At 51.4% G+C, this 14,165-nt stretch overlaps 1 protein-coding gene across 1 annotated transcript in view; it reads right to left on the bottom strand.

Moving 5' to 3' along the window:
* Positions 1–2,125: 2,125 nt before the first annotated feature.
* Foxk1 (forkhead box K1) overlaps positions 2,126–14,165 on the bottom strand; it is a 69,732-nt gene continuing 57,692 nt past the window's right edge. Inside the window, exons 4-9 of the mRNA XM_040751274.1 lie at positions 13,948–14,094; positions 12,398–12,591; positions 10,934–11,100; positions 10,568–10,852; positions 9,050–9,274; positions 2,126–8,311 (exon numbers count right to left, since the gene is read on the bottom strand). Of these exons, the coding sequence (XP_040607208.1) occupies positions 8,031–8,311; positions 9,050–9,274; positions 10,568–10,852; positions 10,934–11,100; positions 12,398–12,591; positions 13,948–14,094 (1,299 nt within the window). The 3' untranslated portion in view covers positions 2,126–8,030. The remainder of the gene's footprint in view (positions 8,312–9,049; positions 9,275–10,567; positions 10,853–10,933; positions 11,101–12,397; positions 12,592–13,947; positions 14,095–14,165) is intronic.

The raw sequence follows: 14,165 nt of genomic DNA, 5'->3' as shown, positions 1-14,165 counted from the left end.
AGAAAACTATCCAATCCTTGAGCAGGAGATCTAGTCAGGGATATTGAAATCTGACCAATCTCCACCCTGGAAGCCCTATATAAACCCTGTGTCTGTTCAGCTTGTGGCTGTTCGTGCTGCCCGGCTGTCCTCTGCTGGAGTGGCAGAGGACAGCCACTCTCCTGGATTCTTCCCACCCAATAAATCTCTTAAATGAGGTTTGGGTGAAGATCTTCTTTGTGGCAGAGCAGAGACGACCTTGGGCAGAGACCTTGGGCAGAGCAGAGCAAGCAGGGCTGTAACACTTTTGCCAGGGAAACCTTCCCCTGGTAGAGGGGATCCGCTCTCCACTCTCTCAGGAGCAGAGCTGAACTGTAGCAACTTCACCTAGGAAACCCTCTCTGCCTGAGCAAAACTGCTACACTGGGAAAACATCCCCAGCTGGGAGACCCTCTCCTGCCTGAGCAGAGCTGATACACTAGTGAGGCCTTTCCCTGAAGCAAGGCTGTGGGCTGCTATGCTTACTGTGACAAGTGGTATTCCTTGGCTCCCGAGTGCCAGAGTACCTTTCCATCCATGCTGTAACAGTATTCTTTGGCTCCGAGTGCCATAATCCATCCCTGTCCATCACATCCGATCTGTCGAAATGCTTACACAGCCTGCTTCATATGCAGAAAAACAAGCTAACTGTAGACTGCGGAGCTGTCATGGTGGGAACCTGAACCCATGTCTGTCTGGCTCTTGTCAATGCAGAAACAGAGGCGGCTCAATTGGTAAAGCTTCCCTTGCAAGCACGAGAGCCTGAGAGCTATCCCTAGGTGGCCATGTAAAAATACAGCACGCACTTGTAATCCCAGCACTGGGCAAGGGTACACAGAGTCGAGAATCCCTGGGTTTTACTGGCTGGCCAGCCTAGCTTACTTGGCAAGACCCGGCCAGGGAGAAACCCTGTCTCAAAGAGTAAGGTGGGACAAGAAAAATGACTCAGTGCATGAAGATGACTGCCACACAAGCCTGACAAGCAGAATTTGGGTCTGCAGAACCCACATAAAAGTTATGCCCAATAGCGTTAGCATTTGTAATCCCAGCACACCTACAGGAGATGGGAGGAGGCAGGAGGAACTCCTGAAAGTAGCAGGCTTGCTAGCCTGGCTTCTGCAATGGCAGACTCTGCCTCAAACAAGGTAGAAAGGTAGGGGTGGGCATCTGAAGGCTGTCCTCTGACATGCCCACATGTCTCCAGTGGCCTGTGCATGCCTGTGCCTCCACATGTGAAAACACACACACCACCTGAGGACAACAGCTGTCCTCTGCCTCCACACAAATGTACACACATGTGCAGTCACACCCAGGAAAGGAGAAATGGGGTTTCTCACCTGGCTGAGTGTCATGTGTCTTCCAGGGCTACTGAGGCAGCCATGGGAGGAAGTTTGAATGAGAGTGGCTCTCAGTGGCACATATACTGAACGCTTGGTTCCTGGTTGGTAGAACTGTTTGGGAAGGAGGCATGGCCTTGTTGGAAGGAGGTTGTCACTGCAGTCAGGCTTCGAGGTTTCAAGAGCCCACGATACTTCCCAGTTAGCTCTGTCTGGTTTCAACATGTGAGCTCTCAGCTACTGCTCTGACACCATGCCTTCTTGACAGCTACCGTGCTGCCGCCATGACAGTCACAGACTCTAACCCCCTGAACGTGAGCTGCAAATAAAATGCCTTTTATGTTTTTAATAAGTTGCTTTGGTCTTAGTGTCCCCTCACAGCAACAGAAGAGTAAGAATACACACAGACACCTGCAGACATACCCTGGCCCATCTGTGGACCTGTGTCACGAGTCAGGGAGACGTGGCTAACTCCTCCCTTGCCCTCTGTGAACCATCTCCATAGCCTTAGAGCTCAGATGACTCACAGGGGACCTGAGAGTCCTCAGTTGACAGACACCTGCAGGACTTTCCCTGGCCCCATTTCTTCCTAGACTGGACGCTCAGGAAACCCTGGAGGAAGCAGAGACCCCAGTCATTTCCCTCACACCTTTGAAGCACGTGGGGGTCAAGTCTCTCACTCCTAGGAGCAGAGGTGTGTGTCCAGGCCATCTGTTGACCTGTCTGCCCTCCATAGTCACCCACTCACAGGGACCACTCACAGCCTTGGGTACATCTCTTTAATATATAATTTTTATTTCTGGTTATAGAAACAAACACTAAGAGGAGAAAACAGAGCTTCCCCACCCACATACAACAATCGAATAGATAAAAGAACAGTTCCAATGGATGAAAAAGAAAAGTAGAAATTTTCCACTTTGTTATAGATTTAAAACATTAACGTCTAATAATAGTTAGAAATCACATTCAGGTGTCAAACTCTTTTTTTAAAAAAAGGATGGTTCTGTTATAAAAAAATACTGTACCCCGTTTGAAATGAACACCCAGGTGGTGCTGCTTGGGATGTGGACCCACAGGACTTTCTGATCCCAGCCCTTACCCTGCCTCCTGGGTGGGCCTTCATCCACTGAGGGGGGGGGGCACATCCCATCTCCGGAACCCGGATCCCAGCATAGCATAGGATACCACTGCTTTTAAAGCACTACGTGTTAAACATATCATGGAAACACTTTAGACAGCCACTGTAAAAAATAAAAACAAAGCCACACATGCGAGCACGCACACATACTCCCTGAATACCCTCCCCCCAGTTACTTTTACAGAATTATCATTCAGTTAAGAAAAAGAACCACCTCACTATTGGCTTTAGCCTCTCTCTCACACGTGCCCAGCTGTTGACCCTCCCCCTCTGGACACAGCAGATTTCAAAGGGAGACCTGGAAGACAGTTTGGGCCTTTCCTTCCTGCCCCCACCTTTTCCCAGCCCAGGAACCAAGCTAGGGTAATATTGGGGATCCCAGATGCCCCCCAGGAAGGATGCTAAGAAGGAAAGATGGGAGAGAGGGGCGAAAATGAAAGTGTTAGTTTTTTTTAATTCCCAATTTTACCAATTAAAAATAAAAGTTCTAGACCAGCCAATTCTGACTCAGGAGGCCAGGGCGTCACTTAGTTGGATACATACAGTACAGAGAACATGAATACTCAGTGGATCATGGGGCTCGCTCCAGCAGGGTCAGAACAGCCCCAGGGACTCAGGGGACAGTGCTGAGGTTGCTCTGATGTGGGCAAGTGCTTCAAATGCAGGGATCAAGCCTGGCCACTGTCCACCCTCAAGCTTTGCCTCGGCTCCTGGGACCCAGGGTTCCTCCACACCATCCGTTCATTTTGTGAGTAGTCAGAGGAGCAAGGATTCAGGAGGTAAAGCAGCAAGCTCTTTTGATCCTCTAACTCTCACGAGGTGGGGGTTAGAGGGCAGATGACAGCTTGTGGAGGGGGTCCTCGGGGCCCTAGGCAGCCTGTGTTTGCAAGCTGAGCCCAAGTACAGAAATGCACACTGCTTTTCACGGTGAGTGAAGCCCTGCTCGTGAAATTTCCTCTTGGAGAGAGAGATGTCCACGATTAAGGGATCTGCTCTCTTTACCACTGCCTGCACCAGCTGTGAGCACTAAGACAGACGTGAGGGCAGCCATCAGCTTCCGGCCCCACTGGCTCACCTTCCCCTAGCTCCTGCCATGATGCCCTCTGGTTGGCCACTTCCTCTCACTAAGAACTTCAGGGGACCCTCTGTCCTGCCTCACAACCAGGTGGTACCTCTGGATAAGGCATGTAGCTGGCCTCATCTGTGGGATAGCCCTGCCAGGGTGTTTTACCCTGACCACCTGGAGGGTAGTTCTAGAATGTTCCCTGCAGTAGCAGAGCTGAAGCCTGCCAGAGAGAAGTTCAGAGCAGTAGAAAAGAAGAGAAGAGGAGCAGGTAGGACCAGCAGCCAGGACCACTTAAGTAGCTTTTTTTTTTAAACACAAGTAGAAAACTATTTTCCCTAAAAACCGTCGGTGAAATGGGTCTGTGTTACTTCAAAGAAAATGCCTGTGGTTGATTCTCAGAACTCCACTTGCCAAGAAGGTGACTTCAGGGGTTAGCGATGGGGGACCAGAGGGAGGGAAGAGGTAACCCCAAGATCGAGAGTCCCTTGGATAGTCCCAAATTGTTCAAATCACAGGCTGTGGGAAGCGGGTGCCATGTGCTGGTCTGTAGGGGCATCTAGGCCACACCCTCCTCTGTGTTACCAACATAGCAGCTTTTGGTACAGAAAGAAGAAAAAGAAACAAAAATCACAAGGAGCACTGGGCCACAGTGGCCCATTCCCCTAGCAATTCAGGAGTTTGAGACAAGAGGGTTACAAGTTCAAGGCCAGCCTGGGCAGCTTCGTGAGACCCTGTCTTGAGCTTAAAGAATCAAAAGGGCTGAGCTGGGCATGCAGCTCGGCAGTAGAGGAGCCCTTGCCTAGGGGCTTTACCTAGTGCACGCAAGGCCCTGAGTTTAATCTCCAGCACCACAAGAAACAAAACAAGACACAACAAACAAAACCCAAGAACAAACAAAACAAAAAACCAGAGCCCAACAAGCAGGCGATACAAGAACCACCCTCAAGTCAAGGCCTGGGACAGGGGACTCACAAGATGAAAGGGGACATTCAATTGGGAACAGGACTGAAGTGGCAGGTGGGAATTGGAGGAGGCCTTGGTGAGTGAGTGTCTGTTCCCAGCCCTCACCTGCCTCCCCCAAGCCTAAGTGCATGTCGGAGACCCTGCCCCCAAGAGAAGCTGGAGTCAGCAGCTGTGATCTTTGGGACAACTTGACCTACCCTTTGTAATATTGCTTCTAAGCAGAGGTATTCTAATGAGACTAGAGGTGAGGTGACACAGGCCACCACTTTGTCACCCTGAGCCAAAACAAGGGACTACCCTGTCATTATCTGTGGTGACTTTACCACTAGTGACTGGGATGCAATGCTCCCTACACAAGGGATCTTTCACCAGAATAGAGACTCACTCACTTTCTGACTTACTCTAGAGTAGGCAATGAGCTATTCAGGTGTGGAGGGAGGGGCTTGGTCAGCAAGGTAGAGGTGCCCACCCTAGAGTGGGCAACGTCACATGGGTGCACTGTGGAATTTGAGGCTTTGGAGGAGAAGCAGTAACATTCTATTTCATCACTGCTTCTTCTCTATGGGAAATGTTTCTTTCTTGCATTTAACTAACTTTTTTACCACTGCCCAAAGGGGTCCCCTCATCTCTATACAGGACGACACTGACCCCATCACCTGGCTGTACCCATTTCCAGCTCTACCAGATTACTGTGGAAGGCCATTCCCTCTTTCAGAGGAAAAATGAGTGGTACCTATTATCTCAGACCCCAGCGAGCCTGGCGTAAGGCAGGAGGGGAAGGTGGTAGGTCTGCAGATTATAAGTTGTAGAAGTGAGAAGGGTCTGAGGGACCTCCTCACAGACAGTGAATCAGATATCCCACAAAGGCAAGGATCCTTGCACAAAGGCAAGGCTCCAGGAGCTGATGGCATGCCCTGGATGCTAAGCTGAGGTAGGGGAGAAGACAGAAGAGGCAAAAAGGGAGGGGAAGGTAGGAATGGGAGGGGGACGACAAGGGGGAGGAAGAGAAAGGGGAGCTGAGCTCATAGGAGCACGTTCCAGCTGGCTATCCATTCCTGCTCTGAGCACTGGCTATTCTGGGTCTGTGGCTGTGGGCTGTAGCAGAAGCTGGCACAAGTTAGGGGTGCTGCCTGGTAGATGACCAAATTTACTTCCAGAGCAGTGGCACCAGGCTAGCCTTCTCCTCTCTACCTCAGGCTGCCCAACCAGAGACATAGGGCCCTATGTCCTGTAGACACTGGGGCAGTGTGCTCCACTCTCTGCCTCCACATCCTTCCACACCCGTGGTAATGGTGGGAGGATCTGCTTCAGAGGATGGAGACCATGATATTTTAGGAGCCTGGAGAGCAAACTGGTCAGGGCCATTTTGAAACCTGATGACAGATGTGACAGACGGTGATGCATAGTTCCATGCAGGGGCTGCACGCAGTGCCTACGATGACAACCCACAAATAATCTTAATCTGCCTTGCAGGGTGACCATGCACAGCCTTGGAGTAAATGGTGATGGAGGGAAAGATGAGTGGGAGGCACTAATGTGACCTCAGCCCATTCCTGCTTTCCCTAACGCATGCTCACACCAGGCACACACAGAGAACAAGTTCATGCCAGGCACAAAATGATGGGGGAGAGAGCCCTTCGCCTACTCCAAGGAGCAGCTCCACCTGGAAAACACGACCTCCCCCAGCCACAGCCACCCCAGCCCCACCTCTCTGAAACCTCCCAGGCAACAGACAGGAAGCCTTTAAAACACAGCTTGCTTCCAGTTTGAAGTTTAGTACTATAGAAAACGACTGGCTGGGGAGCTTGGAAGACAGCTCAAGAGGACCGGGCAAGCACTCTCCACTGGCCCGATATGTGTGGGGAACTGGTGGCTCCAATGGTGGCAGCCACAGGGTGAAGCTTGGACTCATCCAACCGGAGTGTGACCACAGCCTCCAGGTCATTGACTGGCACCCCTTCCAGCAAAGGCAAGCTTGTACAGCTGCAGGCCCCTCCTTCCCTGGGATTGCCTGCTTTTTGCTCATAGGCTCTCTCTGCTCTTCCGACCGCACCTGGCAGAGGCAGAAGGATGGTGGGAAGTCTGATGCCAAGGATAAGCTGACTCTTTTGGGGCTCTCTGTCCAAGCTGTCGAGGTTGCTTACGGCCCACCCTCCAGGAGGGCCAACGCTGAGCTCCTGGCTGCCTTCAAGTCCCCTGTCATGCAGCCAGGAAACATTCAATGGCTCCTAGTCCTGTGACTTGGTGTATGTTGAAAGGTGTTGCTGGTAGCTTGCCTGGGCATGCAAAGGGACCTTCTCTGGGGATCCAAGTCCTTGGCTGGCCCCCATACTTTGGTTCTTGCCACACTGTAATCAAACTTGGCACCAACTGCTGTCCGGAGAGGTAGTTTCCTTTCCGGTGGATAATGGCCAGGGACCTCAGCTTCAGGTAGAATAGAGGGTTTCCATTTGCAAACTGGACACGTCTTGGGGTGCTCAGGAAACTGGAATGTGTGACAGGAAGGCAGTATGAGCAGAGCGTTGCACAGATCTTCCAGCTGCCAGAAACACAGGACGCATTCCCTGCTATCTTTCACTGGCACATACCAATATCCTCCCTGCTGAGCAAGGGGCTGGCTGATGTCCCGAAGCTGCCTGGTTTCCCTGGATATCCACTGTAGCTTGCAGCTTGCAGCTTTGGGCTCAGCCAATGCTGTGGAAATGGATGTCACAGGCACTGCCCTGGGCTGATTTTCCACCCAAAGCACTTTGCAATATCAACTCGGGAGCCGCTGATCCTTCTTGGAGTTATCCGGGAGAGCGGTATGTTCAACAGGGGCTAGTGTGGGCGAGTGCCCGGGTCTGCAGCTGCTCAGCTGACTACCAAAGGGAACCCCAAAGACACGTGAGCCCTTCCGTGTGTCTCAATTTCGAGATGAACCCAAATTCCATGCTTAACTGTAAGAAATATTTTAGGGTCCAAAGCCAAGGTAGACCTCCTGACCCCAATTAATGCCACAACCTATGTCACTTTTGGGGAGAGGACAATGCATCCCAGCCTGTGGCTGGGACATTCCTGCCGCTCTCTGTTCTCTGGTCAATTCCCACTTAGTTACAAATAGGACGTTTGTAGCCTGGCTCTCAAGGAGAGCAGCCTGGGTTTGTGTCGCACTTCTGTTCACTCGTGGGGCTCGCTCTTCTTGAGGGTGCTGGCTGGGATCGGTTCCTGAGGAGCTGGGCTAGACCTTCTCCCACAGATGTGGGGAGAGGTGATGGCATGAGGGAGGGGTAAATAAACACACAGAACCCCCAGATTCGTACAATCAAGTTGTCTGAATGTGTTTATGTGTTTTGTTTCAAACCACGGGAGGATAGGAGATAAAAAGGAAATGTCCAAGTGTGGCGGCCACTCTGGTGGCACATGCGCTGCAGGCAGCTGCGAGGCTCTCCACTCCATCCTTGACTGCAGCGGCTGGCCACCTGGGCACCTGCGGCGTGAGTCCCACTCCAACTTCCTGCAGGTGACTTCACTCACCGGTGCCTGGGCCCTGAGGGCCAGTGGCTGCCGTTGCTGTGGGCTGTGTGGTGGCTGTCCCACTGGGTTCCTCTACCCGGGACCTCTTGACCTCGGGTTCCCCGCTGGAAGAGGCAGACGTGGTAGTGGAGGTTGCTGGGGTCGGCGTGGCATTAGTGGCCACCGAGACAGCTGCTGTTGGCTCCTCAGGCCCTACCTCGCATACCCGGGTGATGACCACTGGCGTGGATGAACTTGCCTGGGCTGCCAGGAGCTGCAGGGGGCTGGTGAGGGCTGGTAGCAGGAAGAAGAGGTTACTTAAGAGTCACCACTAATTAATCTGAGCAGTAAAGGCAGAGCCACAGTGCTCCTCACATGGGCATCTTTTTCCTGCCCATGGCAAGTCTGGGCCAGACACCCAACACCCAACTCAGGGTCCCTCTCATCTGCTGCTCCTGTCACCCTGAGGACATCCCTTCCTCTCATGCCTCTCTGTGATGCCTAGTCTTGATTAGCACCTCAGTGGGATTTACAAGTGCCAAGGGAACAAACCACTGGGCATGTCTGTGAGGGGTTTCGAGACTCGGGTCACGATGAGGGGAGACCTGTCCTGGAGGTGGTGACCCCTTCCTACTCTGGGCTCCTAGACAAAATGAAGTAGAGAGCGAGCTGAGGCGCGGCTTCCTCTCCCTCAGCTGCCTGGCTACGCCATGCCTTCCCAGCCTCGATGGGTTGCACCTTCAAAGTGAGCCTAAAGAAACCCTTCCTTCCTCCCTTAAGTTCCTTTCAGTATCAGACATTTTATAATACCACAAGAAAAATAACTACCATACTCTGGCACACTGAGTCTAGTCACTAGCACCCCAACCCCTGCCTGACTTCCTCTTCTGACCTCCCCTGTTACCCTAGGGGACATCTGGTCTCCCTGCTAGTGCTCTTGGATGGGAAAAGCAAATGCTCTCCTGAGCTGCACTGCTTGTGGGCAGGTCCCTGGCACCCAGGGTTCAGGCTGAGGGCAGGCTGGGGCCTCACCATAAGCGTTGCCAGTTAAGCTATTTGTGGGCACAGCATGCTTTCCGTTCTGAGTGACAGCCCGGACAGGAAGATGGTGCTGCCCGATGGTCACTGGTGTAGCTGGCTGTAGGATGGTGACTGTGTGTCCAGGCACTCCTGGGGCCATCTGGCTGGCGACTGTCTGGATGACTCGGCTGGCTGCAGGGATTGTGGCAAATGCTATGGTAGGTTTCTCTTCCAAACCTGTGGGGTAGGCAGCCAGTCAGAACCACGCAAGGCCCCAGCCACCGAGTCCCACTAAGGCCTCTGCATGAAGTTGGCTAAGGGGCTGCAGAATGGGGTGCCACTGGGACAGTAGGCTTCCCAAGAAAGTCCTTGCGGATATGTTTAAATTAACAGAACATGCTGGGTGTGGGAGGATCAAGAGTTCAAAGTCATCCTTGGTTACACAGTGTTCAAGGTCAGTATTGGGCTTCACAAGACTGTCTCAAACACCAAGAACAAAATAGAAATGAATAAAATATTTATACCTTTAATGTAACCAATCCAAATTTAATCTGTGGGGCAAAATGGTTTGGAGTAAGACAGCTTGCTTTTAGTGCTGTGACCATCTCTTTCACCAGGATGTCATTTCTATGATTATAATTATTATTACTTTGTCATTGCTAGTGGCTGGGGATTGAATCTAAGGCCACATGCATGCTGGGTCTCTGACACTGAGCTACATCCCCAGCCACTCTTTAATTTTTTTTTAAAGACAAAGTTTAGTTTAGCTACCCAGGCTGGCCTTGGGCTTGCTGTTCAGCCCAAGCTGGCCTCCACCTCCTTAGTAACTGGGAAGACAGGTCTCTGCCACTAGGACAAGCCTGCTTCCATAATGACAACAATAAAATACAAAGTCAACATTGAAACTGAGTTCCCAGTGGGAATAACAACCAAGACATAATGCTTTCTAGACAAGTTTTGAGGCTGCTTTTCACACACTGGGCATCTACCCCAGAAGCCCCTAGGACCAGGTTTCTTCTGGCAGTGGGCATGGGTGCATGCCTGTAGCCTCAGTACTGCTGGGGTAAGATGACTAAGTCTGAAGCCAGCCCAGTAGGGATATATATTGCAACATATAAACAAACAAACAAACAAATAAATAGGAGCTGGAGAAGTGGCCCAGGGATTAAGCACATCCACATAGTGGCTCTCAAGTGTCAACTCCAGTCCCAGGGTATCTGATACCCTCTTCTAGCCTCCTCAGGCACTGCACACAGTCTTGAGTATCAGAAGCTCTGTCAACTAAGGAAAAAGTGAGTACCCAGGGACATCATGTTGTCTGAAAATGCCTTAAAAAGAAGACAATAACCCAAGACCCACTTCCCTGCTTAGTGGACTCTGAGCCTATGACCCAGGCTCACACTGCCCAACAGTGACGACTCTGCTGGGACCCTGCCAGGAACACAGCTAGGGCTACATAAGGAACACAGCTAGGGCTACATAAGGAACACAGCTAGGGCTGCATTAGGAACACAGCTAGGGCTACATTACCTCTCGACTCATTGCCCAGGTCCAACACGGCCGTGCCTGCTGTGTCGTGGGAGCCCCCGGCTGAGCCCTGGCTAGCAAGGATGTAGCCATTGGCTGAGTTGGCAGAGGTGGTTACCACCCTCACCATGGTAACAGTAGGGGCCTGCTGCACCACATGGATAGCATGGCCTGAGGGCTGCTGTGAGGTCACTATGGAAGCTGGCATGTAGGCGACAGGCTTAGCCACTAAGTTGGAAGGTCGGGGAGGGACAGCCATAATCACCGGTTGGGCGCTGACAGGGGAGCCTGTGGGATGACACAGAGGACAGTGATTAGTGGGTGCCACTCATCTGTCACATCCCGGAAGAGGATGAACCTATGTCTTACCCGGGGCGCTCTGAGAATAGCGATACTCTGGAACAGAGGCTAACTTTGACCCCAAATCGGGATCATGTGGAATGGGGGAGCCCTCCCGAGACAGGCACTCTGGGGTCTGCAGGCCACTGGAACGAGGGGACATCAGTCCAGGATGGGTGGGTGAAGCTGGAGCACTCCTAAAATGAAGAGAAAGGTATATCATAATAAAAGTAAAACACAAAGACAAACCTCCCACCCCCACACCTCTCTGTTCAATGATTCCTAAGATAAGACCCATGTCCAGCCCTACATCTAACTCAATGATTCCTGGAATACGGCCCACCCCCTACTTCCCAGGATCCACCCATCTCCTCATGTCTCTGACCCTCACTTCCGGGGGCTTATCTCCCTAAGGTTTTCCCAGATCTAATGTTTTCTGCTGACCAAGACCATTAAAGGGACAGAGGATGGATTGCCTTCTAGCAACTGTACATCCTGTAGAATGCACTGCCTAAAAGGTCCTACCACTCTCCAGAAGAAGCTCAAGCCTATGTCAAAAGAAAAAGCTGTAGCCAGGATTGACAATGCAGGCCTGTCATCCTTGCTACTTGGAAGGCAGAGGCAGGAGGATCTTAACAAGGCCTGCCTAGGCTATAGAAGGAGCTTCAAGGCCAGTCTGCATAACTTAGCAAGACCCTGACCCTGACTCAAAATGAAAAGTGAAAAAAACAGGGATGGGGATACAGCTCAGTGGTAGAACACCTGCCTAGAATTCCCCAGTGAGGGGCTGGGGCATGGCTCAGTGGTAGAGCACCTGCCTAGAATCCCCCAGTGAGGGGCTTACCTGCCTTGAATCACCAAGTGAGGGCTTACCTGCTTAGAATTCCCCAGTGAGGGGCTGGGGTGTGACTCAGTGGTAAAGCCCTGGCTAACAAAATGAGACTCTTGGTTGAATCCCCAGTACGACAAAAATCCCAAACTGCTATTGGATGACATCTTAGAACTATAAGAGGCCAGTGCTGATGCAGGTATTCCTATCCCTGAAAAACCCCTCCCTGGCTCATTGTGACATTGTGACAGAAAGTACTAAGCTCTGCTTTCCTATAGATGGAGGAATTCCTGCCACTTGCTGGTTCCCTGCTCTATGCTGGTCAGAAATCTCTCATCTGAGAAATCTGTCTCGGGGGGGGAAAAAAAAAAAAAAAAGAAGTAGCCAGTAACTACCTCACTAACTTCTCCAACCAGCACAGGAACCTGCGAACTGAACACATAGTAACACCTGCAAGCCCACCAGGGCAACCATGAGTTCAAGGCTAACCTGCCCACAAAGGAAGACCTTATCTTAAAACTAAAAAGCAGCAAAGATAGAAGCTTAATGGTTTAAGAGCCCAGAAAACAGACCCAAGTCCTCAAGTGCTAAGCCCCTCCCATTGCTGGGGAATCTAGCTTCTCAGAGGAGTATGAGGACAGTTGTGGTGGTTGGGGGGCGCTTACCGTGAGGACAGAGGCCCGAAGGGGGTGCGGAAGCAGGAGACACCTCTCTGTCTCCGCTTTCGGAATGCTTGTTCCACAAGTTTGGCTTCTGAAGCAGGGTCTATCCGCCAAAAAGAACCCTTCCCAGGCTCCTCCTGGGACCGAGGGACTTTGATAAAGTAACGGTTAAGAGAGAGGTTGTGTCGGATAGAGTTCTGTAGGAGACAGAGAGACAGCTGTGGGTCACAGTCACCACACAACAGATACAACAGGAGCTATGACAGATACGTGGCTGCAGGTGACCACCCCTCCTGGGGAATAGGTGGAACACGGGGCAGCTCCTCCCATGCAATCTCCACACAGTAAAATCCACCCCTGTCCTTTTGGGAGAAAGAGGCGAACAAGTATGAAGGATCTCATCGGGAGTGGAAAAAGATGAGGCTGACCAGGCACACCTTGAAGGCTAGGTGTGGGAGCTCATGCCTGTTATTACAGTACATGGAAGGAATGCTGAGGCAAGAGGGTTGTGAGTTCAAGGTCAGCCTGGGCTACATAGTGAGCCCTTGACTCAGCAAAGCTCCTTGTGGAGCTGGGGTGCGGTTCAGTTGGTGAAACGCTTGCCTGGCATGTGGAAAGGCCCTGGCTTCTGCCCCTGCATCACATAAACCAGGTACGGTGAGTGCACAGCTATAATTTCAGCACTCAGGAAGTGGAGGCAAGAGGACCAGGCGTTTAAGGTCAACGTTGGCTATAAAGAAAGTTCAAAGTCAGTCTGGGCTACATGAGATCTTGCCTCAAAACAAAAGAAACAAGGAAAATAACAAAAAGATTCTTCTGGATAAACTAGCCAATGGAAAATGGTAATTACAGAGAAAAGAATAAAATGGTATAATCTGTGTCCATTTTGTGTAATGCAGAGGTCTCATAGCCTCCAAGAAAAATAAAATGCACGAAACTCATGCACATGGATCACTGCACTAAATGATGGGCGCAGGGGACTGCTACAGTGCTACAGTGCGGGGGGGGGGGGGGGGCGGGCGGGCTACAGTGCCCAGTAAGAACAGATGCCATTGGTAAGCAGGTGTGGTGGTGGCTCAAGGTTGATCCCAGCACTCAGGAGGCTGAGGCAGGAGGACTGCCATGATTTCAAGGCTAGTCTAGCATGAGACACTGTCTCAAAACAACTACAAAGAAAAAAGTTGCAGCCAGGCATGAAGGAAAAGTAGTAAAAACAGATCATCGTAGGGCTGGGATGTGGCTCAGCTGGTGTGTGTAGGAGTCCTGGGTTTCACTCCTAGCACTGCAAAGCATGGCATGGTGGCACATGCCTGTAACTCCAGCATTTCACAAACAGGAGGTCATCCTTGGCTACATAAGAAGTTTGAAGTCAACCTGGGCTACATGAGACCTTTTCACAGCAACAAAACAAAAACAGCTCTAAACACCACCGAAGTACCATGGCCTGAGTGTCACCTGGGAAAACACCCAGGTGTCTCTGCGCTGTTTGTTCACATGATACACCGAGTCCGTATCTGAACCTCCAAGCACAGCCCAGACCCCCAGGGCCTCACCTGCCAGCCCTTGTCAGCAGTCCTGTAGTAAGGGTAATGTTTGGTGATGTGGGCGTAGATGCCACTTAGTGTTAGCTGCCTGTCCTGTGCCGAGGAGATAGCCTGAACGATCAGCTGCGCATAGGAGTACGGTGGCTTTGACTCATCCTAAAGGGCAGAGTTCACAGAAGACAGAGTTATAGGGCGGTGCGGGGAGAGGATAGGAGAGGATCTCCCCA

Source organism: Mesocricetus auratus, unplaced genomic scaffold, assembly GCF_017639785.1.
Source record: "Mesocricetus auratus isolate SY011 unplaced genomic scaffold, BCM_Maur_2.0 Super-Scaffold_100008, whole genome shotgun sequence".
Taxonomy (NCBI): domain Eukaryota; kingdom Metazoa; phylum Chordata; class Mammalia; order Rodentia; family Cricetidae; genus Mesocricetus; species Mesocricetus auratus.
The sequence above is the reverse complement of the archived record's forward strand: the minus strand, read 5'-3'. Positions and strand labels throughout refer to the sequence as shown.